Source organism: Spea bombifrons, chromosome 5 (assembly GCF_027358695.1).
Source record: "Spea bombifrons isolate aSpeBom1 chromosome 5, aSpeBom1.2.pri, whole genome shotgun sequence".
NCBI lineage: Eukaryota > Metazoa > Chordata > Amphibia > Anura > Pelobatidae > Spea > Spea bombifrons.
In genome coordinates this window covers 5655978-5680226 of record NC_071091.1, presented here as the reverse complement: position 1 = coordinate 5680226, position 24249 = coordinate 5655978, and the positions used below count along the sequence as shown (strand labels likewise).

Genomic DNA, 24249 nt, shown 5'->3' with positions numbered 1-24249 from the left:
GAGGCAACCGCCATTAATTACCTCGTGAAGACATTAAATACGGTAAATCAACAGTAACTTTACTAAAAGCTAATTGGCTGATTACATTACATAATACAGCGCCGCGGACATATATATATAATATCACTACCGACTCCGCAACCGCTCGCTACACTGCTGCACAGCACAGTGATAAACAAATGCCCCGCCCTCTTACCTCCCATTGGATGATCTGTTTAGCTCGGTCCTCTTCAGAATCCTCAATCCTACGTCTGATGTTCCTGGAGCTCCGCCCAGTCTTCGACGTCACTGACCCGGAAGCGCGACCCTGTCGGGGACGGGGAGAGCCCGGCTGGTTTTTAAATCTCTCCCGGGCTGGCGCAGCCTGTAAGCCCGGTGCTCACCCGCCCACAGAGCTCTCCACCTCAGCAGCATGAGCGATGGCTTCCGGAAGGCGGAGTCTGGCACTCAGGTACCGGTTGTCTGGCGGATCTGACCCTGCTTGTTTTTCGGTGTAAACACAAAATGCGGTATACGGAGCCTGCGCCATGTCATCCTCAATAAGCTTTTTTTATCCAATAAAATCTAATTCAGCCAGGAACCAATCACGTGACCAGACGCTGGTTTGTTAGTGCCCCTGTATACAGTGAATACCAGGCCTGGAGTGGGCAAGCTGGCCAAATGCCCAGAGGGCCGGTGCCAGATGGTGCTGACTACTTACTTTTGCTGGATACATGTTACGTGGTGCCGGCCCTGGCGGACACGTCCAATGAGCGCACTCACGTCTGATGCCTTTTATTTTCTGCAGCTCCTTGCTAGGTTGGAAGGACGGTCCTCTCTGAAGGAGCTTGAGCCTCTGCTTTTTGCGGATGAAGGGCATCCTGTTCACGGTAAGCGTTTCGACAGAACTGCTGAAAGATCATTTTAAGGAAAATTCATGTTTTTTTATTATTATTTGCTCCCAAGCAGACATAATAAAATATAAACAATGACACGAGTTACGATTGGTATACGCCGCCTCGGGGACAAAGTCAAACCGGAATTGCAGGGTCTGAGGCGGCCGGCCTGCAAATAGCTGTTCTGATCTTGTTAGAACTCATCGGTGCGGGATAGGAACAGCTCTGACCCCCTAAACCTTTCATTCCCTTCTACCGTAAACTCTTAAGCTTTGGCACTAAGCTGCCGCCTTTTGCTGGTACTTGTGGGTTTGTTTCGGTGCCGCAGGAGTGAAGGACTCTGTGACCTCATGGCCCAGCGGCTTCCTCTTGGATGATGTCAGAAGGCAGCCAACAGCTAAATAACATTGTTACAAGGAGACAGGTGTCGTAAAAAAAATTAGTTTCTTTTGTCTGATTAACAAATCCCTTGTCGGAGGCGTTCTGTTGTCCACACGATTCTGAACGGTTAGATTTAGAGATCTCCCCAAGTGTCATCTGCAACACAACGATGGTGTCGTATGTATGCTACTATTCAAAAGTTTGGGTTAATTTCTGACTGTAATATAATTGCAAAAGGGTTTTCTAACCATCAATTAGCTTTTTAAACTGAAACTTGGATCAGCGAACACAACGTGCCATTGGAGCACAGGAGTGATGGGAGTGATAAAGGGCCATTGGAGCACAGGAGTGATGGGAGTGATAAAGGGCCTTTGGAACACAGGAGTGATGGGAGTGATAAAGGGCCTTTGGAACACAGGAGTGATGGGAGTGATAAAGGGCCTTTGGAACACAGGAGTGATGGGAGTGATAAAGGGCCATTGGAACACAGGAGTGATGGGAGTGATAAACGGCCATTGGGACACAGGAGTGATGGGAGTGATAAAAGGGCCATTGGAGCACAGGAATGATGGGAGTGATAAAGGGCCACCGGAACACAGGAGTGATTGGAGTGATAAAGGGCCATTGGAACACAGGAGTGATGGGAGTGATAAAGGGCCATTGGAACACAGGAGTGATGGGAGTGATAAAGGGCCTTTGGAACACAGGAGTGATGGGAGTGATAAAGGGCCTTTGGAACACAGGAGTGATGGGAGTGATAAAGAGCCATTGGGACACAGGAGTGATGGGAATGATAAAGGGCCATTGGAGCACAGGAATGATGGGAGTGATAAAGGGCCACCGGAACACAGGAGTGATTGGAGTGATAAAGGGCCATTGGAACACAGGAGTGATGGGAGTGATAAACGGCCTCTGTACACCTAGGAAGAGATTCCATTAAAAATCAGCTGTTTCCAGCTACAGTAGTCATTTACAACATTTTCCAGCGCTGGGTTTCTGATCCATTTCATGTTATTTTAATGGACAAAACACCTAACTGCCCCCAAACCTTTGAATGGTAGGAGTGGAGGGGGGGGTTATGTGTAAAATAATTCTACTGATGGTTTTGTGAGTCCAGCTTTTAGAATTCATAATATAATTTCTTCCTCCTCAGGTGATATCATTGAATTTCACGGCCCCGAAGGCACAGGGAAAACAGAAATGTTCTGCCACTTGATCTCCCGCTGCATCCTGCCGGAGTCAGAAGGTGGTCTTCAAGCAGAGGTTGTGTTTATAGACACCGACCATCACTTTGATATCCTGCGTCTGGTTACCGTTCTGGAGCACCGGCTCTCCCAGAGCAACGAGGAGACCGTGAAGCAGTGTCTGGCCAGACTTTATCTGCTCTACTGCAACAGCAGCGTCCAGCTTCTCCTGACTCTTTACTCTCTGGAAAACATGTTCTGCAGCCGGCCTTCCCTTTGCCTCTTGATTATAGACGGCCTTTCCGCTTTTTATTGGATCGACAGAAACAACGGAGGGGACAGTGTTTGGAAACAAGAATCCAACATGAAGAAGTGCACCGAACTCCTGGACAAGCTGGTCAAGGAATACCAGCTGGTTCTCCTTGCCTCGACCCAGGCGATAATGCAGAAGTCTTCCGGTGAAGGTTTCGAGTGGTTTTCTAGTTCCTCAAAGCCGCCGAGTGGCCCCGCAGACTATAAACCTTATCTCTGCAAGCTGTGGCAAAACGTCACATCTCACAGGATATTCTTTTCAAAAGAACCAAGAACTGAGGGAGGCGACCAGACGTTTAGCATAGTATCCTGCAATCTGAAGAATAAGAATGTGATGAGAAGGCTTTTTACGGTTGCGGAGTCTGGCGTTCGATTCGTATGAGGTCTATGTTTGTGCCCCCCCCCCCTTTATTCTGGCTGTTTTTGGTTTGTTTTTGTTTTTTATAGTGAAATATCCGCAATGCGGGTTTATACAGAAAAGTCCTGGAGATCACATTGTAAAAGCTTTTCACAGTATCTGTGAGTTTATTTATCCCTATTTTTTGCCAGTTTTAAAAACACAACTACATTTTAAGTAGTTTTATAGGATATTGAAAGTGTTCAAATAAATGAGATATATGAAAATGTCTGATCGTGATAGGAGTGTTTAGCTTTGTTCCTGCGGATTATGTCACAATGCAGATCTGCTCCGTTCAGTATAAAGTATTAACTTGTTGGGAGTTCTAAACAGTGGAACTGCATCTCTAATGAGATTTAAACAAATGGCTGGAAATCATTTGGACTTTTTAACCTTTCATGACTTTTCTTTCCCATTTCACCAATCATGCTCTCTCATTGGCTGGCCATGTTCTAACGTTAGCCAATTAGAAATTTGGTATGGTCCAACCTCCAGAGAGTCTATTCCCTTAACCACAAGTGGAAATTCTTTAAGTACTATGAATGGCTAACAGCTCAGACCTTGTCCTGTGTGAAGGCTGTTAGCTCAAGTCTATGAAATGTTTGATTCAATATTAACTAGGCATGGTTCAGAGACAACATGGCCTATCGGGGGGGGGCATGGCAGGCTTGGCTGTTTTATTATACACCCCAAACTTTTATTAAAGAGGAAAGCTTAATCTTTACAGTTATAACATGCAGGCTCCCTACAGAGAGAGGAGAAGGCGGAGGATCTGATCCAAGTACGCAAAGTGAAATTACAATCTAAGCAGCCATCGATCCGTGGAACAGACAGCCAGAAAAAAAAAATAAGTGGCTGCGTGCTGCCAATGAATCAATTGCGAGACCAGCATGCAAGAAAAAAGATCTGATCCCTGCCAACATTTAAGTAACAATATAACCAATATGTGAGCGCAATGTATCCACAGGGAGGCAATTACTGGGAATTTCTGAAGCCACTCATTATCCTGAGCCAAGTTTTAGGGGGGGGTTACAGTTTCTTGGCTACCAGGTTCCTATTAGGGCCAACCTTGCAAACTTACCTCTTCAAACCTCTACCTAAAAGAACCTGGTGTGACCTCCCCTAAAATCTACTTGATCACTTTTGCAGTCAATTTACAATGGAGACCAAACCCCTTAATAAACACTTTTGTCAGTAAGACAGCCAAGTGTGAGCTTTTATTATTATTATTTCTTTTTTTTAACATTGAAAGTTTGTTTCTACAAAGTACACAGGTGGCGCTGCCTCTGTAGAATTATCATTTCTGTTGGTGGAATTACCGGTACGTTCTTGTGATCCTCACCAGAAGCTGAAGGGCCATGTAGGATCAGGCTCAGCAATATATGCCATATAGTGTGATGGAATCCCCAGTTCTCATGCGTTTAAATAGTGTTTGCTGAGTGATGAGCTTTGTGGCAAGTGCATATTGGTCGTTTCAGCAGCTCCCCAAAATTATATGCTTTTCAGGATTTTGTGGGTTTTTTGTGGGTTTTTTTTTGGACATTTTTTGATCAGCTAACAATTCCTATAATAGTAACTCTACAGACTGCACAAGGGATTGGTCAGAACCCAAATGTCCTCCTCTTGATTGCTTTAATTAGATACATTTCCCAAAGCCAACAAAGGCATAAAAAAAAAGTCTAGAGCCTATGCAAACACTACATCGTTTTATTAATTCCTGAATGAAAAGACCACAGTTTCTGCAAAAACACTTCATTTAGAAAAAACCCGCTAAACCTGTTTAATGCTTCTTCAGCTCATTTCCTCGTCCTCGGTGAACGCTCAGTCCTCATGGCATACGTTCTAAGTGTATGATTCCTTTCTTCTTCGCTTTTCTGTCTAATAGGTCTAAAAATGGCGAAATCTTACATTATTTTGTTGGAATATGGATGTTGGAATATTTATTTTTATTTATATATATATATATATATATATATAATGTTCCGAAGGAGTTAATGGGTTGGACAAGGAAGCGCTGATTCTTTTAATAATGTTTTAAATTAATTGGCACGCCATAAGACGAGCAGAATGTCATTTTTCCTGAGTGTTTTTTGGCAAATCTACCCCAACGTAAAAGTTTTACAGCCGCCATGTTTGGTGCGTTTTGTGGCCAAGTCATTAAGAAGTGGAAAGTGTGACACAAGTTCCCTTAAGAACTTCAGCGTGAGTGCATTAGGACTTTATTAAGAGATGCCGCTGCTTCCCTCATTAAGTCCTTTCTATGTAACAGATGCGCGGTGAAAATGTGCCGTGATTTTTTTTTTATTTTTTTTACTGAAGAAATATTTCCAGACTTCTAGTCTAGAAGCTCCAATGAATATTTGGCTTTTTTTCTGTTAATGTGTGACCTGAAACTGCAGCTACAGTGGCAATAACCAAGCGTGTTGTTCTATGACAACCAGTGTAGCCCTAAAAAAACAAACGTGAAAACGTTCCATAGGGGTATTTATCGTTAGATATCTGCATATCATCCCCAAATCATAGAGTACCCTGTTCCCTTGATATAGCTGTTAAAACAGTCTCCTTGAAGTTGATCCCTTTTATTGGACTATAATTGGTTAAAGTCCTGCTCCAGGGGGAGAGAGACAATAGAGGAGTGCGTCGATATAAATGATGGTGATAGCGCTGATAGAGAGAAGGTATATAGAAATAACATTGAATATGAATTCTCTCACTCATTCACTCACTCTCTCATTCTGCGTGGTCGCTTTTGTGGGCTTCCCACTGCAAGTGCATGAGAGGGGGGGGGATTCTGCACTATCCCCTGCAGATTGCGGTCCGTCCGGGCCCCTGTGCACATGTGTGGAAAACACTCCCACAAGCAGCCAATCAGTGGCAAGAATTGTGAGACCACAGAAGAGGAGAGCAGCTGGAGCAGCAGAGCTCCAGCTTCTACTTCAGAAAAATCCTACTTTGATTTGGAGGAGTGAATTTTAAATCGCTTTAATACGCATTCTTCTGTAGCGGGGCTGTCAGGGAAACTGTCCCTTTATCACTATCCACTTGTTGCATATTTCCACTTGTTACCTGTCTTCACACAAACACGCTCGTTGTGTATTTTAGACGCCATGAAAATATTCCTAATGGCCCCCCTTGGTGAGCCGTTAAAGTGTCTTTTTCTCCTGACTCAATAAAGCCTTGTCCTGCGTTTTCTAGAAGTCGTTGGCATTGACAGAAAGCTGGCGCGGGGGAACGGAGCACAGCAAAGGCCTCTGTTCAGCACAAGTGAAGTAAGATTAAGGGCTTTGGCCAGAGGCCGCTGTCGCTGTGACCAATTCTTTCACAGATGATGTCACTGCGAACCAGAACTATATTTCACTATAAGCAGGTTTCTTATACTTAATCTTTTTGGGGGTAATTAGTTGTAAGAATCTTGTGATGCCTAAGAGGGACGTTTTTTTTTGTCGATGGACATCCCTGTTCTCCCTTTTCCTCTCTCCTAATCTCCTCCATTCCTATTTTCTCTCCTCCGTTTTCCCCAAGCTGGTGCTCTCCTCCTTGCGCAGGATCACTCTCTCCTTACCCAAACGGTGACGATGCTCAAAAACCTTGCAGAAAAGCCACCCTATGGGGCATTAAGATACTGAAGATCTGAAAAAGCCCCCGGCACCTGCTGCTCTTCTTTCAATGAAGTCTGGAGGAGCGAGGAGCAGCTATTTTAGAACCTGCGGGTTATTTCTACTATCAAAAGACAACCAGCTACCTTTTTTTTTTTTTTTTGTAACATTTTAGATAAATAGATGACATGTATGACATCACTGGTAGTTGTCTGCACATTTTTCCGGGGGTGCTATATTTTTAAAGCGTAAAACTACCCGTGATAGATAAGCCTACAATACAAAAATAATTGCCTCCTATGACTATTTTTAGCTCCTAATCCCCACAGACTTCAAAACGAGAGGCTTGCGACCCCCCGGGGAATATATCATCTGGATAATTGTAGGATAATTGGGGGAGAATCTCACTAACAAGTCCCTGTCAAAAATCCTAAGTGTCCCAATCGCTAACCAGCTCCATATTTACCGTAATGGTTCAGGGAGTTGCGAAGCCGTTAATTGCGGGCGCACAATTTGGCGTCATGGAATTAGTAGTCTTCGTGGCTTCATGGTATGATGACTCGCGTTAATGTTGAGACTCGAATGATGGAACTGGTTGTATATTTGGGGCTTTCAATAACAAATCCTACCCTAAGGGTAGGGGACGAGTTTAAGGGGACACTCCAGCCACTGTGTGCCCTTCAAATTACAATTTTTTCCACCTTGTAACTATATGGATCGATTCTGCGGAATGCCCTGATATGGATTTGCTTCTTTCCTCGCTCCCCATGCGTTCAAAGGAAGAATACAAATTAAGCTACGAAAAAAAAAAAAAATTTACTAGGATCTCCTGCTTCCAAAAGTGTATATATCATTATTTTTTATATATTTTTTTTTACATTTTATTTACTTATATATGGATTTTTCTTATCTGTAAATACTATCACATTGGTTTATTTAGTCTGAAAAAAGTGAAAAAGAATATATATATATATATCACACAGTATATTTTAAATATATATATATATATATACGCAGTCAAGTGATAAATTGGATTGAATTGGAAGGCCTAGGACATGGCGGCAAAAAAACTTATTGTAAAACACATTTTTTCATCATTCTCTAGCTCTTGTTGACTTTTCATGATTCTTAGCTGACCTTTAAGGTTCCTGATGATCAGACATTTGCATTTTATCAGCTTGGCCTTATTTATCCACGGATGGTTGGTCATTACTTGGGGGAGGTGAGTTTAGCCATCTAAATGACATTTAAATACCCCATTAACGGTGAGTAAAGATTACACCGCTGTCACAAATGTTCTGAAACAGGATTCCCGGCAGTGCCGCGTAGCCACAAGTATCCAGAGGATGAACCCCAAGGATTGTGCAACTAAGAAAAGTCCAAAATAGGCCAAAAAAAAAACAGCAATCAATACGCAAGGTCCAACAGTCCAGGTACAAAGGACAGGCAGCTATGTATCAAAAGAGTAGTCAAAAGGCAAGCAGGTCCGGTAATCCGGTAATCAGGTGATCCACATTGCCAAGCTGCAAGGGAAAGGGCCAGACAAACTAAGTAGTGCACTACGCGAGATCTGCTTCATTGGCTGATGGCAGACAGATTTATTGGACTGATTGACAGCACAGCAGGTCAGGGCGATGGCTCATCAGGGAGAGAACCGGCGTGCGACATGACGGACCCCCTGCGCTATGCCTGTGAAGGACTCCGTACGCGTGATATCTCCGAGGTCTATTCCTGATACGAGGATTGTGACAGCTGCATACGCTTTGCATGCATTATATATTCAAAGCATCCCTTGGTCATCGCAATCATTCTATTGTTTTTATTCTCCTCCTTTTGCTTAGAGATCAAGGATTGTAGAAACCAAATCTAAATTACATTTTTAACAGTTTTATTTTTTGCTTAACATTGGAAATTTGCATTTGCCATCCACATCACATGCAAAATGTAATATTCTGTATTTGCCTGGCTCTTTATTGGCTTATCAAGCAGCCAATCAGAAGCACAAAATGTCAGACTGTAGAGGAGGAGCTGCAGCTTCTACTTCAGGTAATCCCATTCATTTACGTATTGTTTTAAAGAATGCATATTAAAGTACAGTGGAGTGGGGCTGTCAGGGACATTAAACTGTCCCTATAATTTGAATCCACCCCAGGTGGCTCCCATTGACTTAAACTGAATCTAGCCAGGCTCATCTGACTGTATGTCAGGCACGCACCTTCCGACATTAAATGGGGTTACTCACCCCATAGTTTTACTCACCTCAAGGGTTTTTCATGTTACAGTAAAGCACAGACATACGTCCTCCACTTACAACCTCTCCAAGACACTCCTAATTGTGTTGATCAAAGTACAAGGAACCCTTTAAAGTGCGTGACAATTGTGGCCAGCAGAGGCCAAAACCCCTTCATGGCTTCATTGGCAGTCCTCCGATCCTTAACTTTTAAATGACGAGTACCCTTTTTGGGCCAAAAAGTTGCCATTTCAACCCTCAGCGTTCACTATTTATCATGAATGATCAACCCTGAAGAGTTTCCCCCTGCGAGAAGAGGACACGTTTTATGAGTAATTAAGTCTACGATGACCTCTCAAACCCTTCTGTAGGACTCGTTGGGATGTCTCTTCATTGTGAAGCCACCATGTCGAAATGTTCCAGGTCAACTCGCCACAATTCAGTGGACGAACCTCAAACCACGAACACATTATATGGAACAAAACCTTCTGAGAGAAGAAGCAGAAATCCATCATTTGAAATTACACCAGAAAGCAGATTCTCTTCCAAAATTCTCTTAATTTTAGCTCCCATGAAACTTCGCGCCATCTGTCACCTAATAGGCACCAATTATTCTTAAAACCCATCCAAAAGCAGATTCTGCCCGCTATTAACCCTGTCCGGAGACGGTACTTAACTTCTGTGTGGGGTTGATGAATGAGTGCGGCTGTCTGTGGGTGTAAGAGTGAGTGGGTGGGTGGATGGGATGGCAAGGAGGCTGCTGATGACGGGGGTTGTAGGTTACAGGACAGGAGGTTGAAGAACGAGGAGGTGTTGATGGGGTCTCCATGGGTAAGGGGAGAACCAGGGTTAAGTCAATGCCAGCGAAGGGTATTTGCCATTCCTTAAGCCCTCCATCCTGCTGTAAACGGGATCAGAGACATGGGTCTGGGGCACACAAGGAAGGGTAAGGAGGCTATAGTCAACCCCCACTTCAGTTAATAGGGGGTCTGGGGGAGGGCTTCTGTTTTATTTCTTTATTACATAAATTGCATGGCATGTGAGGGCGCGCATGACTTAAGACAAGCCTGGTCTGTCGAGTTATCCCTGGATTCCTTAGTAAATAGACGCAGTAGTGTTTGACGACAGTATTAATAATACGAGTTTTATCCATTCTGCGTTGTAATCCCGTTAAACCCCCCGTCATCTTCCAGCATTGTTTCTGCGTGTAATTGGGCTGTAGCGGATATCAGTCTGCTTGCGTTCGTTGAATAAATTGTTTCCACGTGTCTCTCCTGCGCTTCCACGGGAAGCTTTTTATTTGAAACAGTTGCGCACCAAATGCATTAGTCCTAAAATATAATTCTATGGTTTCCCAAAGCAAATAAAAGGGGTAGCTCAATAATGCGGTCTGAAGCCTGGATAACGTAGAAGACATCTGGATCGACACGCGGGATGTAATATTAATGATAGCACCTGGAACCCGGCCGGATCAGCAGAGCCGCGTTCGCAGGAGAGGCAGCTGGCCCTGGTGCTGAAAACAGATGATAAGCGTTTGGAGATCCATCTACTCTGCAGCCTTAACGGGGTTCGCTCATCAACGCTTTTATTACTGCAGTAAAAATAGGTTTTCGAAAATATTGAGCTGTTTTCTTTTTTCTCTTTTCTAGTTTTTGCCCCATAATATAATATTTTCAGACAGCTGCATATCAGTTCTTGCTCTTATCTGAGGCCAATCTACTAGACAAACACCCGAGTCCTTATCATACTGCCTGTGGGGAACAGTAGAATGGCTCAGTCTTAATCACCAGCCAGACTCTCTGACAAATGAAAGTCTATGGAGGAACAGACTTCATTAGCATTGCCATAAAGCATCAGCTCAGTGCGGTGTTTGAGCCGGGAAAGTCACCCAAAATATCACATGACTGACAGCAACGGCGGCTCCAGGTCTGCAGATAAAGGGAGTTTATTGGAACAAAATGAGATAAAACCAGTTTTATACAACACTGGGGGGTTATATTACTGTATACAGCGCTGGGGGTTATATTACTGTATACAGCGCTGGGGGTTATATTACTGTATACAGCGCTGGGGGGTTATATTACTGTATACAGCGCTGGGGGTTATATTACTGTATACAGCGCTGGGGGTTATATTACTGTATACAGAGCTGGGGGTTATATTACTGTATACAGTGCTGGGGGTTATATTACTGTTTACAGCGCTGGGGGTTATATTACTGTATACAGCGCTGGGGGGTTATATTACTGTATACAGTGCTGGGGGTTATATTACTGTATACAGCTCTGGGGGTTATATTACTGTATACAGAGCTGGGGGTTATATTACTATATACAGCGCTGGGGGTTATATTACTGTATACAGCGCTGGGGGTTATATTACTGTATACAGCGCTGGGGGGTTATATTACTGTATACAGCGCTGGGGGTTATATTACTGTATACAGCACTGGGGGGGTTATATTACTGTATACAGCGCTGGGGTTATATTACTGTATACAGCACTGGGGGGGTTATATTACTGTATACAGCGCTGGGGGTTATATTACTGTATACAGCGCTGGGGGGGTTATTACTGTATACAGCGCTGGGGGTTATATTACTGTATACAGCGCTGGTGGTTATATTACTGTATACAGGGCTGGGGGGTTATTACTGTATACAGCGCTGGGGGTTATATTACTGTATACAGCACTGGGGGGTATTACTGTATACAGCGCTGGGCGTTATATTACTGTATACAGCGCTGGGGGTTATATTACTGTATACAGTGCGGGGGGTTATTACTGTATACAGAGCTGGGGGTTATTACTGTATACAGCGCTGGGGGTTATATTACTGTATACAGCGCTGGGGGTTATATTACTGTATACAGTGCTGGGGGTTATATTACTGTATAAAGCACTGGGGGGGTTATTACTGTATACAGTGTTGGGGTTCTATAACTGTATATAGTGCTGGGGGTTATATTACTGTATACAGCACTGGGGGGTTATATTACTGTATACAGCGCTGGGGGTTATTACTGTATACAGCGCAGGGGGCTATATTACTGTATACAGTGCGGGGGGTTATTACTGTATACAGAGCTGGGGGGTTATATTACTGTATACAGCACTGGGGGGGTTATTACTGTATACAGCGCTGGGGGTTATATTACTGTATACAGCGCTGGGGGTTATATTACTGTATACAGTGCTGGGGGGTTATATTACTGTATACAGCGCTGGGGGTTATATTACTGTATACAGCACTGGGGGTTATATTACTGTATACAGCACTGGGGGGGTTATTACTGTATACAGTGTTGGGGTTATATTACTGTATACAGCGCTGGGGGTTATATTACTGTATACAGCGCTGGGGGTTATATTACTGTATACAGCGCTGGGGGTAATATTACTGTATACAGCGCTGGGGGGTTATATTACTGTATACAGCACTGGGGGTTATATTACTGTATACAGTGCTGGGGGTTATATTACTGTATACAGCGCTGGGGGGTTATTACTGTATACAGAGCTGGGGGGGTTATTACTGTATACAGCGCTGGGGGTTATATTACTGTATACAGCGCTGGGGATTATATTACTGTATACAGAGCTGGGGGGGTTATATTACTGTATACAGCACTGGGGGTTATATTACTGTATACAGCGCTGGGGGTTATATTACTGTATACAGCGCTGGGGGTTATATTACTGTATACAGCGCTGGGGGTTATATTACTGTATACAGTGCTGGGGGTTATATTACTGTATACAGCGCTGGGGGGTTATTACTGTATACAGAGCTGGGGGGGTTATTACTGTATACAGCGCTGGGGGTTATATTACTGTATACAGCGCTGGGGATTATATTACTGTATACAGAGCTGGGGGGGGTTATTACTGTATACAGCGCTGGGGGTTATATTACTGTATACAGTGCTGGGGGTTATATTACTGTATACAGCGCTGGGGGTTTATATTACTGTATACAGCGCTGGGGGTTTATATTACTGTATACAGCACTGGGGGGGTTATATTACTGTATACAGCGCTGGGGGTTATATTACTGTATACAGCGCTGGGGGTTATATTACTGTATACAGTGCTGGGGTTATATTACTGTATACAGCGCTGGGGGTTATATTACTGTATACAGCGCTGGGGGTTATATTACTGTATACAGCGCTGGGGGGGTTATTACTGTATACAGCGCTGGGGGTTATATTACTGTATTCAGCGCTGGGTTTGTTCGGAGGCACAGATTATCCATAAATTTAACATTTAAACTAAATATCACCCCTTGGCTATAGGTCGTTTCCGTTGATAGATTTATGCCCAAAAGGCGTTTTCCTAATGAGCCGGGCTACATAACAAAAGCATAAGCGCCAACTTGTCTTTTTTGTTTGTTTTTTTTTTGTTTTTATTAAACAGAGGTTAGTATAAACTCCAAAAAATATGACACATATGATTTTACAACATATCAGGAGCTGTCTACCTCCAGCCCAGATTTTACGGCTTTTATTTGACTTTTTTTCAATTTCAAAAATATTATTTGGTTGTTTTGGTGTTTTGCGGCCGGGGTGGTTTTATGCTATCTCCTGTTTATGTTGGTTGCTTGGTAATGTTTTCACACCTCAATACCTCGAACCCAGGATTATCTTCATATTATCATCTAAAATCTTTTCACATGTCCTTAACTTTATAGCAATCTCTCTGTACACATTCTTGAGAAATGAGTGTATACAGTATATATATATATATATATATATATATATATATATATATACAGCCAGCATTGGTATATTGATGATGTCATAATTATGTTAATGATTATTCTTTTAGATCACCTTTTGACGTTCTGTGTTATTGTACGAACTCTCAAAGTAACTGATTAGCTGAGTTTTTTACTTAAATAAAGCTGCATGTTTTAATTTGCATTGAAATAAAATAATACAATACATTATTAACGTTATACCTTGTTTTACAGATTGCTATCGTGTCACGGAGCGAGAAATAGCTACATCTCATACAAAAAGTAGACCCGGGGTGTCAAACTCCAGGCCCCCCAAGTGTCCATCATGAAGCCGTGTTTCGAACGTAGTAACTCACCTGTGTCAAAGCCAATTCATGGAGGAGCAAGCCGACGAGTGGGAACGTTTTTACACAGAAATTAAATTACATTAAATTTTTTTTTTTTTTTAACAAATCGTATACCAACTGTACCTTTGTAAAAGTTGTTTGTGGTTAGGTTTTAGTTCAGACCTTCAGGGAAAATATTTATGGGAAGTGTGGGGGCAGGCGCTATTTATAATTTTTTTCTATATTTTTGGGTTGGTGGGCAGTGAAATTTGTAATTTTTTTTTGTACTAGGAGTTGTAAAAGTGTTTGCGTTACGTTCATCGTAAATGCTAACAAAGGGTTAAACGGGCTCTTTAAAGTTGTCTGCCGCGGGTTAACCAACCATCTTTATTGGAGATATTTGCACACGCATTTATCTCATTTTCGCAGCTAATACCGCACTGCCGGGAACTCTCTCGCTCTCGTTCTGAAGAATGCTCTGCTATCATCTGTGAGTCACCTTCCTCCCGGCCAGATCTCTTTAGAGAATTCCCCTCCAGAGCCAAAGCGGAGGATCCGGCTCCCAGCCACGCAGAGAATGAGACAAACTCGTTTGTTCAGCTGACGGACGCCTGGCAGAAACGTTTGCCATCGCATTTTAAAGAGAAATAAAAGCTCTTTTTAAGGAGGATCCTCTCCACCTAGCCTTCCATCAACAGCCGTTTCCTATTCGATGACATTGTTTTTGCTTTGCTTACAGTCCGCCTGCGCCATTTAGTCTTCCTCCACCCAGGAATCTGCTAACACGACGCTCACATCTGCGTAGTATTTTTTTTAATCCTAAAATGCGGGACGTTGAATTTATTAATGTTGAACCCAAACTGCATGTGCTCATGAAATAGTTACTTGTATTGAAAGATTATGTTAATTATAAAATAAAAAAGGTGGAGAAAAACATTTATTATACAACCCTTTGGCTTTATTATTTATTATTTTTCAGCTCTTACACCAATTTAATAATAATAATAAAAAAGTTCTAATGTTCTCACATCACACGCTGCCTTTTATACCCCGACCTGGGGTTTGCAGGAGAGTTGAACATTTGAAGAACCTGATACCACTGTGTTATAACGCAAAGGGCCAAGCAGGAGCCATGTTACCGCAGGTTAAATAAACTGGAACCCTGTAGGAAAGAGAGAGGCTGCAGTCTTCATATCTGCACCCTGCCTCCTGTATTAAGAAGAAGACCTCCATAAGGAACAGCGTGTGGAGGCATTGGGGTAACTTAGTGGCCCTGACACTTTAAGGCACTGACATCACGGTTGTAGACTCTCGTAGCGTGTTGGTCCAGGACCCAATCAGTATGGGTAAGCAAGTGGCCCAATTGGCCACTGCCGATAGCCCATTGCATTTTGCCTATTGAGCCAGTCCGGGCCTGCTTATACCCCGGCCCCTGTGAATAAGGCAGACGTGATACATTTGCATGAACGTTCTAACTGCTTTGTCTTCACTTTAGGAAAGCCCTACGAAATGGCATATGTCTAACGTCAGGCTGAGGAGCCAGACAGTAGCCACAAGGCAAACCGCTTTAAGCCCCAGAAACAAGGTACAAGCTCATGCATAATGAATGAATCCGTGATGGGTCTTATTCTTCCATTCTCCGCATTTTTCACCTGGAGTCGTCTTCCCACGAGAAGGAAAACTTATATTAGCTTCGTTTTGTAAAAATATTCTTTGCTAGGAAATATTCTGACCATGTGCTAGATTTATAACAGAATGGGGAAAAAACATGCATTTTATGCTTTCATTTTTATCATATGCTCTTAGGTAAAAAAAAATAGTTGTTTTCCAGATGACATCACTATCTTGTATCATTTTTAGTGGGGCAGCCCTTTGTATCAGAAACTGACATCACAACTACAAGTCGCTCATGTATTGACATCATGCTCACCCTTCCATTTCTGTGATGTCACCCAAAAAACACAGTGAGCCGGAGCGTGGCTCAGAATGCATCGTCTATAAGTACAGGGAAACATTATAATATCACCGCGATGACTCAATATATTTCTAATGGCCCCGCAACAATTAATTGTCACCAATCAGCAGCTGTATCTTTTTAACAGTGTAACAGTTATAACAATATTATAAAAATACATTTCAACTATATCCACACACACACTAATGTTCATAAGGGTAAGGTTGCTTAAAAATCTGAAATCCAGCGCAGTTGGGGTTAATGTTTTTTAATGGAAAATCTTCATTGGGGTACAGAGGCCCTTTATCACATACCGGTATATATATATATATATATATATTACTATTTTTGGTTAGTTGTTATGTAATCTTATATCTTACACTCAGCTCTATGTACAAGTATTTATTTTATACACAAAACACATATAGACAATATATATAATAGATGTAAACGCGTAACAGATACGTAATAGAGCATGCGCCTAGTACTTCACTGCACATGCGCGGGGCTATTAAAAATACAGATATACTTATATGATAATATATAATGGCACATGTCACTTATATTAACACAAGCATTGATTGCAATTTTGGGTTGGGTAAGTTATTTATAGACAGTTCCCATAAGTAGTCTGTTTGTTCTGCACAAAGCATTTTTGGGGTAGTAATTGCAATGACTTTACAATATACCACTGAAATGAATCCTTTCATTATAAATTAATGTACTGGGCACAAAAGGATCTTCAAAAATGTTTTTTGTTTGAAATTTTTTTTTACATTTTTTTTAGAATAATTTATTTTTTGTGATTATTATTTTGCTCGTAACACATAATAATTTAATGTAGTCTTCTGTTGCTTAGAATTTTCTTGTATTCAGTATGAGACGAGTATAGGATTCCAAATGGAATGTTCATCTATCTATCTATAATATATATATATATATATATATATATATATATATATATATATATATATACATATATATACACACATACATATATAAAACTGGGTGACCGTGACCTGTCCAGATGAAGAGGGTTCAAATGAAAAATGTGCTTACATAGAAATTGAATTAAAACCCCAAAATGAAGTCTTTCCTGCCTTCCCCGCTCTGCCGTAGAGTCATTCATCCGTATTATAATGTTTTCATTCATGCCCCTGCCCGTGATGAAACGACTCGGTTTCTCCTGTGACATTAGTGCTTAATATTCAGTCATTAGAGGTTTCCTGTTAATTAAGACTCGCGAACTCCACCGGGGACTTAGCGACTTTGCAGCACTCGGCAGGGATTTAGGAAAATGCTGCGTCTGAGTAATTACAATTAAGTCACACACAGGATGGGGGAAAAAAAAAGAGAACTTTGTGTTGTTCACCACACAGTTAAAATATCTATATACCCATGTGTATACGTGTTAAAAAAAATTAATTATATATATATATATATATATATACAGTATCTCACAAAAGTGAGTACACCCCTAAGTGGAAATGTCCAAATTGGGCCCAATTAGCCGTTTCCGCTCCCCGGTGTCATGTGACTCGTTAGTGTTACAAGGTCTCAGGTGTGCATGGGGAGCAGGTGTGTTAAATTTGGTGTTATCGCTCTCATACCGGTCACTGGAAGTTCAACAGGGATTGGTGCAGGAGGCGTGCTAGGGTGGCCAAAAAACCTGATTCGGTAAATGCCTCACCCGACACGCCAACGTTCTGATCTATGTTTTCGGAGAAGCATTTTAGCCTTGGGGAGCCACGATCTCGCGCAGGATTTATGTATTGTTGGCCTGACATTCTCGTGACCATCCATCATATGCACTTTAATGTATATAACGGCTGAATGTCCACACTAATGATTTATTTCGCCCCGGCTCCTAGACTTGCCGGAGATGTGTTTCGGTCCCATGCTTACCGGAGCACATCTAATCACTCCCAGCCAGCTCCAGTACTCACCTCATCTAGGTAATCCGACGAAAGCCCCCAATACGCATGCACAGAAAGCGCTCCCAATGATTGTAAAGTGCTGCCCCCTGCAGTGTGTAGGATGCGATTACTCGGTTATACATCTCACACACTGCAGGGGGCAGCACTTTACCCGTGAGTGTCTATAAAAACATGGCCGACAGGCTCGCTCTAGCGTCCCCCTCACCCTCTATAGAGGCACATACGGTGAAATGTATTTACGGTTTTGTAAGGAATATTCCATACTCTCCGCTCCAACCTTTTATGTTCCAGCAGCATTAGATGTGCTGTCCCCGGAGCCTGCGCTCATAATCTCTTCGCAGAATTACAAACCACTCGGATCAGCCGGAATGGCCTAATTTTCTTCTCTTTTTTTTTTTTCTTTTTTTTTTTTGAGTTTCAAAAACTAGATATTCTTTTTTGGACCTTTTTTTTGGGTCATTTCCTCCCACAGCCCTGGTAAGAGAAGTGCTGAGCGCAGACGCATAACAACACAAAGCCCTAGAATAATAATAGAAAAAAAGTTAAAATAGAATCGAGGGGCGTTTTATTTACATTATTTCAACAAGTTATAGCTTGATTAGTTTTGATGTCAGTAGCTTGGGGGAACTACCTTTAACCCTTTCAGTACCAATGGCCAGGGTACGTTTTTTCCCCCCCGTTATTATTTTTTATTGCCTTATATAGCGCCATCATATTCCGTAGCGCTGTACAATGGGTAGACAGGACATAACAGGTGTGGAGAGCCCTGTTCAAAGGAGCTTACAATCTAGAGGGTATTAGGCTGTATTATTACAATAGGTAACAGGTAAAAGTGTAGTTGTTTTTGAAGTTTTAATATAGTTATATTTAGATGACAAGGACATAAAAAGTTAACACTTTACTTATGGAAACATATTTCTGATTTTTCTTATTCAGGACGAGTTATGGTATTCATAGATTAAGGCCATCTCTGCATCGGATCACATGATCACATCTATTATTTTCCCATACGTTTCAAAGTAAATACTAAAAGTAATGAAAACAAAATAATTTTCTAAAAAAAAAACATTTCCTTAGTAAATGTATCATATATCTGTAGTGGTACATACACGTAGATTACACATGGACACAGTGTAGGCCAGGTATGCCGGTACATACGGGATGCCCGATCACGTGTCACTGCTGATCTCCACCGGAAGGTAGCTGGGTGATAGGAGATCTCCGATTGCTCCACCTTCTGGCAGATTGCACATATTGCGATCAGCAATGCAAGTCTTTGGAGCCTTACTTTGCTGATCACTGCAGGGGAGATCGGAGGGAAGAGAGTGAGAAAAAATGTTTCTCCCTCTTCCCACAAAAGGAAACAACAATGAAAAATAATACAGGATTTAGAGTATGGGGGGTCACCTGTGACTTACCAGACTTCCCCTACACCGCAGATACTCCGTTATCACTTGTATGAGATATGTGGCCCCTGAGGTCTACTTTGCCAACCACTGAAATGGTTAATAGCACTTAAAGCGGGGGGGGGGATTCTAAAGGTATGATGTATCTTTAGACTTAAAAGGGTTTCAGTGGAAAAATAGTAATCAGGTAATTTTTTATTGTAAATATAGCAGAAGAGCTTCAATCCTCCGTGCACGTTAAGCGTATTCACATATCTGACGGCAGTGACCCCTCTGTTAGTGTACTCAGCAGCATACCACAAACACGAGTACAACTGCCATACGGCAACTGGGGGTTTACACTTGTCTCGTGTACGTCGTATGTTTGCTAGATGTATGTTTTGCTTAGGGTCTTATTTCTAGCATCGTTTTATCTTACAAATAATAATTGGAGACACAGCTCAATCCGAGGACTGCCCCTTTAAGACGGAGGCCTCTGTTCTTCCTACCCTAGATGTTCTAGACCTGCTATCGATTTGCCTTCCGTGCCGTGATATGCGACCAGTTATAGACTGTCTTTGGCTCGTGCCGTCTCCGAGAGCGCCATATTCATCTTGTTCCGGGGACTTTTTATACACCGAGGTTCATTCATCGAACACCCGAGTGCCATTTTTATTACTATTATTTATTGTGTTATATAGCACCATCATATTCCGTAGCGCTTCATCCATTGGCCCTCGGTGGGTTAATCAGGCGCGCTGCTGGTCTCGACAGTGCTTGCAATGACTGGGTATCCAGCCGTTATGTGTTTTCTTAGCGATGCTGTTTTGGGGTACCCTGGCTTCGGCCAAAGTACAGTACTGGCGCCCCACGAGGATTTAATGTATCTGCGTGGAGTTTTTTGAATTGCTGGTATTTTTCCTCCCCTGCTTGCCGACAGCACAGTGATGGCAAGCGCTTGCACTTGGCAGGGAAGGGGTCAGCCTCCTCCCCCTCCTTCCTGTCTGGCCTCCACCGGCCTCGGTGTTAAAGCGTCAGCCTCCGCTTAGTATGTTATGTAACCGCAGACACATACACATGCCTGGAGCGGCCCGAGGCTCCTTCTACCTCCCCTCCTGTACAACCCAATTACCGGCAGCATCACAAGGGGAGGCCAAGCAACAATTAAAGGGCCTGCCCCCCCCCTCTCCCACTCATTAATAACATAGTTCTGGGCTTAGAGCAGAGGAACAGCTGTAGAAAACAAGTCCCTTCCCCCTCCAGCTCGCCTCTTCCACCCCGTGGTTCTGGACTCTTGGGACGTGCAGTCTGCTGGGTCCTCCATGTCCCTTTGGAGGGACTTTACCCGCACACAAAGCAGTAGTGCATGCAGGGTAGGGTACTCCAACCAGAGGCAGGAAAGCACTAAGACAGGGCTTACTGATCATACATGTGCCCAGGGCAGTATAACCAGCACATACAATGGCCGTACATGTGCCCAGGGCAGTATAACCAGCACACGCAATGGCCCTACATGTGCCCAGGGCAGTATAACCAACACACGCCATACATGTGCCCAGTAAAATATAACCAGCACACGCAATGGCCAAACATGTACTCAGTGTGGTATAACCAGCACACGCAATGGCCATACATATGCCCAGGGCAGTGTAACGGCCCACGCGATGGCCGTACATGTGCCCAGGGCAGTATAACCAGCACACGCAATGGCCATACATGTGCCCAGGGCAGTATAACCAGCACACGCACGTACATATATGTGCCCAGGGCATCATGTCTTAAAGGGACACAAAACGCCCATTATATCATTCTTTCTCGTGGAAATGTATGCTAATAAAAGCATTTTTCGTCTGGGACACACAGAGAATTACTCATTTTTATATATGAATTCACCACATATTAGGTTTAGGGGCACTCATCACCCTACCCGCTTTTTAGTTATCTGAAAATAAAAGAGAAAACGTAACCAATTTCAAATTTCTTTCAAAATAATAATAAAATCTTTTTTAAAATATAGAATGTTTTAATGCTACACCGTTTGCTTTTCAGATTCCACCCTCTAGCGGACCTGTCAAACTTTAGATACGTCACGGGTTTTCTGGAATAATCCACGAAAATAAATGCAAATAAATAAATCGCTCCGATACCCGAGTGGTTTAAAACCGATGAAAATTGATACACTTGATTGCGACAATAAAAGGAGGTTAGACTTAAAAAAGGATTACGCATCACAAAAGCCTTAAAGTCTTTATAAAGGTAACCGTTACAATCTTACCGGATTTTTTTCTCGGCACAAAGATTATCCGTTTCTTTTTTGTTAAACCTGTTCTGTTTTTTAGTAGCGATCATAGAGGGTTCTAAGGTTCTAGAACATCTATGACTGTGTTCTGCAACGAGCGCATCCCGATCTACGACGGACAAGAGTCCCAACAGCGTCACAGAAGGCATGGATCGACCCCAAGACGGCTCGCTTATCACCTGGCTCCAGCCTGGATCGCTCATTGGGAAACCACTTGTCTAGGCTGGGGTTATAATAATAAGTACAAAAATAAAAAAATAGTAATTTCTACAAATTATTTCCATTTCTTTATTTTTTGGGTGTGTAAACACATCAGCGTACTCCCCGCGATGACACAAAGAATGATCAAAATGCGCACCTGGGTATTATTTATTGTTTTATATAGCGCATCAGCTCTGTGAATGCTCTGGACGGGGGGGCTTCTTGCGAGACCCCCATGCATATGTCCAAAAAAAGTGTGATTCGTTTTTTGGCACTTTAAGCAGCCAATCAGCGGCATGAAATGGCAGACCACAAAAGGAGTAGAAAGCTGCAGCTCTGCAGCTTCTCCCAAATAGTGAGTATAGATTTTTTGTTTGTTTGTTTGTTTTTAACTTTGAACAATGCGTAATAAAGTACTTATAAATTCATATTGTTTTTTGGGGGGCTCCCTGAGACCTTGAAGTGTCCCTTTAAGTTAGTGAGGGGATGCCAGAACTATGACATCACTCAAGGCGTCTTCTGGGCCCTTCTGGCAGTGATGACATCCACTGCTAATGGATTCTGCAATTATTTATTATGCGAAAGAAGCCAAATGTCTGATTTCATGCCGCTGGATTATTTTTTGTGAATAATAGTCACCTAACATTTTTTGGCCCGTAGGTAACGCCACACGCGTGAGCACGGATCTCACACACGCAATGTTCTGAGACCAGCCTTTCGATGAGAAACATACCCGTTGTACAGCGCTACGGAATTTGATGGCGCTATATAAAACAAATAATAATAATGTCATCATTCCTATCCGCACAGCGGTCACAACCGGTACCCGATCTGCAGACAGTACATCGTGATTACATCAGGAGTAAATATGCCTTAATAGGAGCCGGGGGAATTCGGGAGCCTTTGCACAGCAGCGGTAGGCTCTATCTGTCTCGACAGCATTTCTTCCAGTCCTGTTTACTGAAACAAGTGTATTTACAGACATCCGCCACGTAGGAAACGAAAAAAGAAGCACTCGGGAACTTGTGTCTCATCAAACAGAATTTGGCGGCAGATAAGAAGCATCTCGCCTGTCCATTTTTTCTGCTGTAAAACCCACAAACCTTATTTGGCCCTTGGTCTCATGTTCTGTACAGGATAGCCATATGCCTACGCCGCGCATGTTTAAATACCCGCGGCGTGAGTACAGGGGTCGCAGGGGCTCGTGTCTCCAGGGGGCCCAGGCTGACCCTTGTTCCTTGTCTCCTTGTACCGGTTCAAAATTGTTTTAGAAAGGGCCGTTTCCACCTGGACTGCACCGGTAAAGATGAAACAGATTTGGGGGGCACTGAAAAGCTGGGGGCAAAGATGGCACAAACAGGCTGTTTGGGGGTTGGGATGGCACTGATAAGCTTGGGGGGGGAAAGGAACTCACAAGCCGTTTGGCGTAAAGGTGCTGCTCACATGGTGCTTAGGGCAAAGGTGCCCTGTGGTTTCTAGTTACGCCCCTGTTCCCTCACTATATATTATTAACCACTGCCACTTCTGATGGGACGCTGTTCCACTTATCCACAACCCTATCAGAAAATGTAAAAAAGTCCTAACATTCCTAAAAGTCCCGAATCTCTAGATTATTGCATCTTGTTCTAACATTTCTTCTCTTTTGAAATGAACTTTAAATATTTATCTCTTCTCTCCTCCAAGCTGGACTTCCCTTAGTCTCTCCCGCAAACCGTTCACCATCTTGGCCGCCCTCCTCTGAACTCTCTCCAATGTGTCAATATCCTTCTGGAGATGGGGGTCTCCAGAACTGCCCCCAATACTCTAGATGAGGTCTGACCAGAGATCTGTAACGTGCCAGAACCTGCTCCCTCTTCCTGCTATCGACGCTGAGATGGTTTGGGTCACCTACAGGTGGAGGTGGAAATGTTAATAATGAGTTACTGCTTGGAAATCGTGGCAGTGACAGGATAGGCTGAATGACATGGCTTCAATGACAGCAGGGACCCAGCAGGACTCTTCTATTCACGGACTGGTGCACGGCAAACACTTCACTTCCGTGCCGTCAGCAGCTTAATTCACCTAATAATCTATTTATTGGGGTGGTTTGGTAGCATTTTGGGTTCGTTGCAATGTTTTTGGATTCTTTTAGCCTCCGTCCTACCGATAGAGACACTCGGCAGACAATCCCTTCCTCCTCGGCAGGACCTTGGCTAGCTCCAGGGAGAGACAGGCAACAGGTGTCCTATAGGTGGTGGGGAGGGGGATCTCCGGACCGCAGGGAACATGATTCCTGTGCCTCCTCTCCCCCACCGGGATTACAGGGAGATATCTGAGCATCTCATTGGTGTTTTCCAATTATCTGCATTACTGAATCCCCTGCTTGAATACAGGTGTCTTCACCTTCTGACAAGTCACAGGTTTAATAAAGAATGTTATCGTGGCTGCCAC

General features: G+C 43.0%; 1 protein-coding gene across 1 annotated transcript; it reads left to right on the top strand.

Moving 5' to 3' along the window:
- The first annotated feature begins 258 nt into the window (after positions 1-258).
- XRCC2 (X-ray repair cross complementing 2) lies at positions 259-3668 on the top strand. The gene is made up of 4 exons (XM_053467229.1): positions 259-451; positions 788-869; positions 2410-3442; positions 3473-3668. The coding sequence occupies exons 1-3, from the start codon at positions 413-415 to the stop codon at positions 3132-3134; spliced, it is 846 nt and encodes a 281-aa protein (XP_053323204.1). The 5' UTR covers positions 259-412; the 3' UTR covers positions 3135-3442; positions 3473-3668.
- Positions 3669-24249: the final 20581 nt, after the last annotated feature.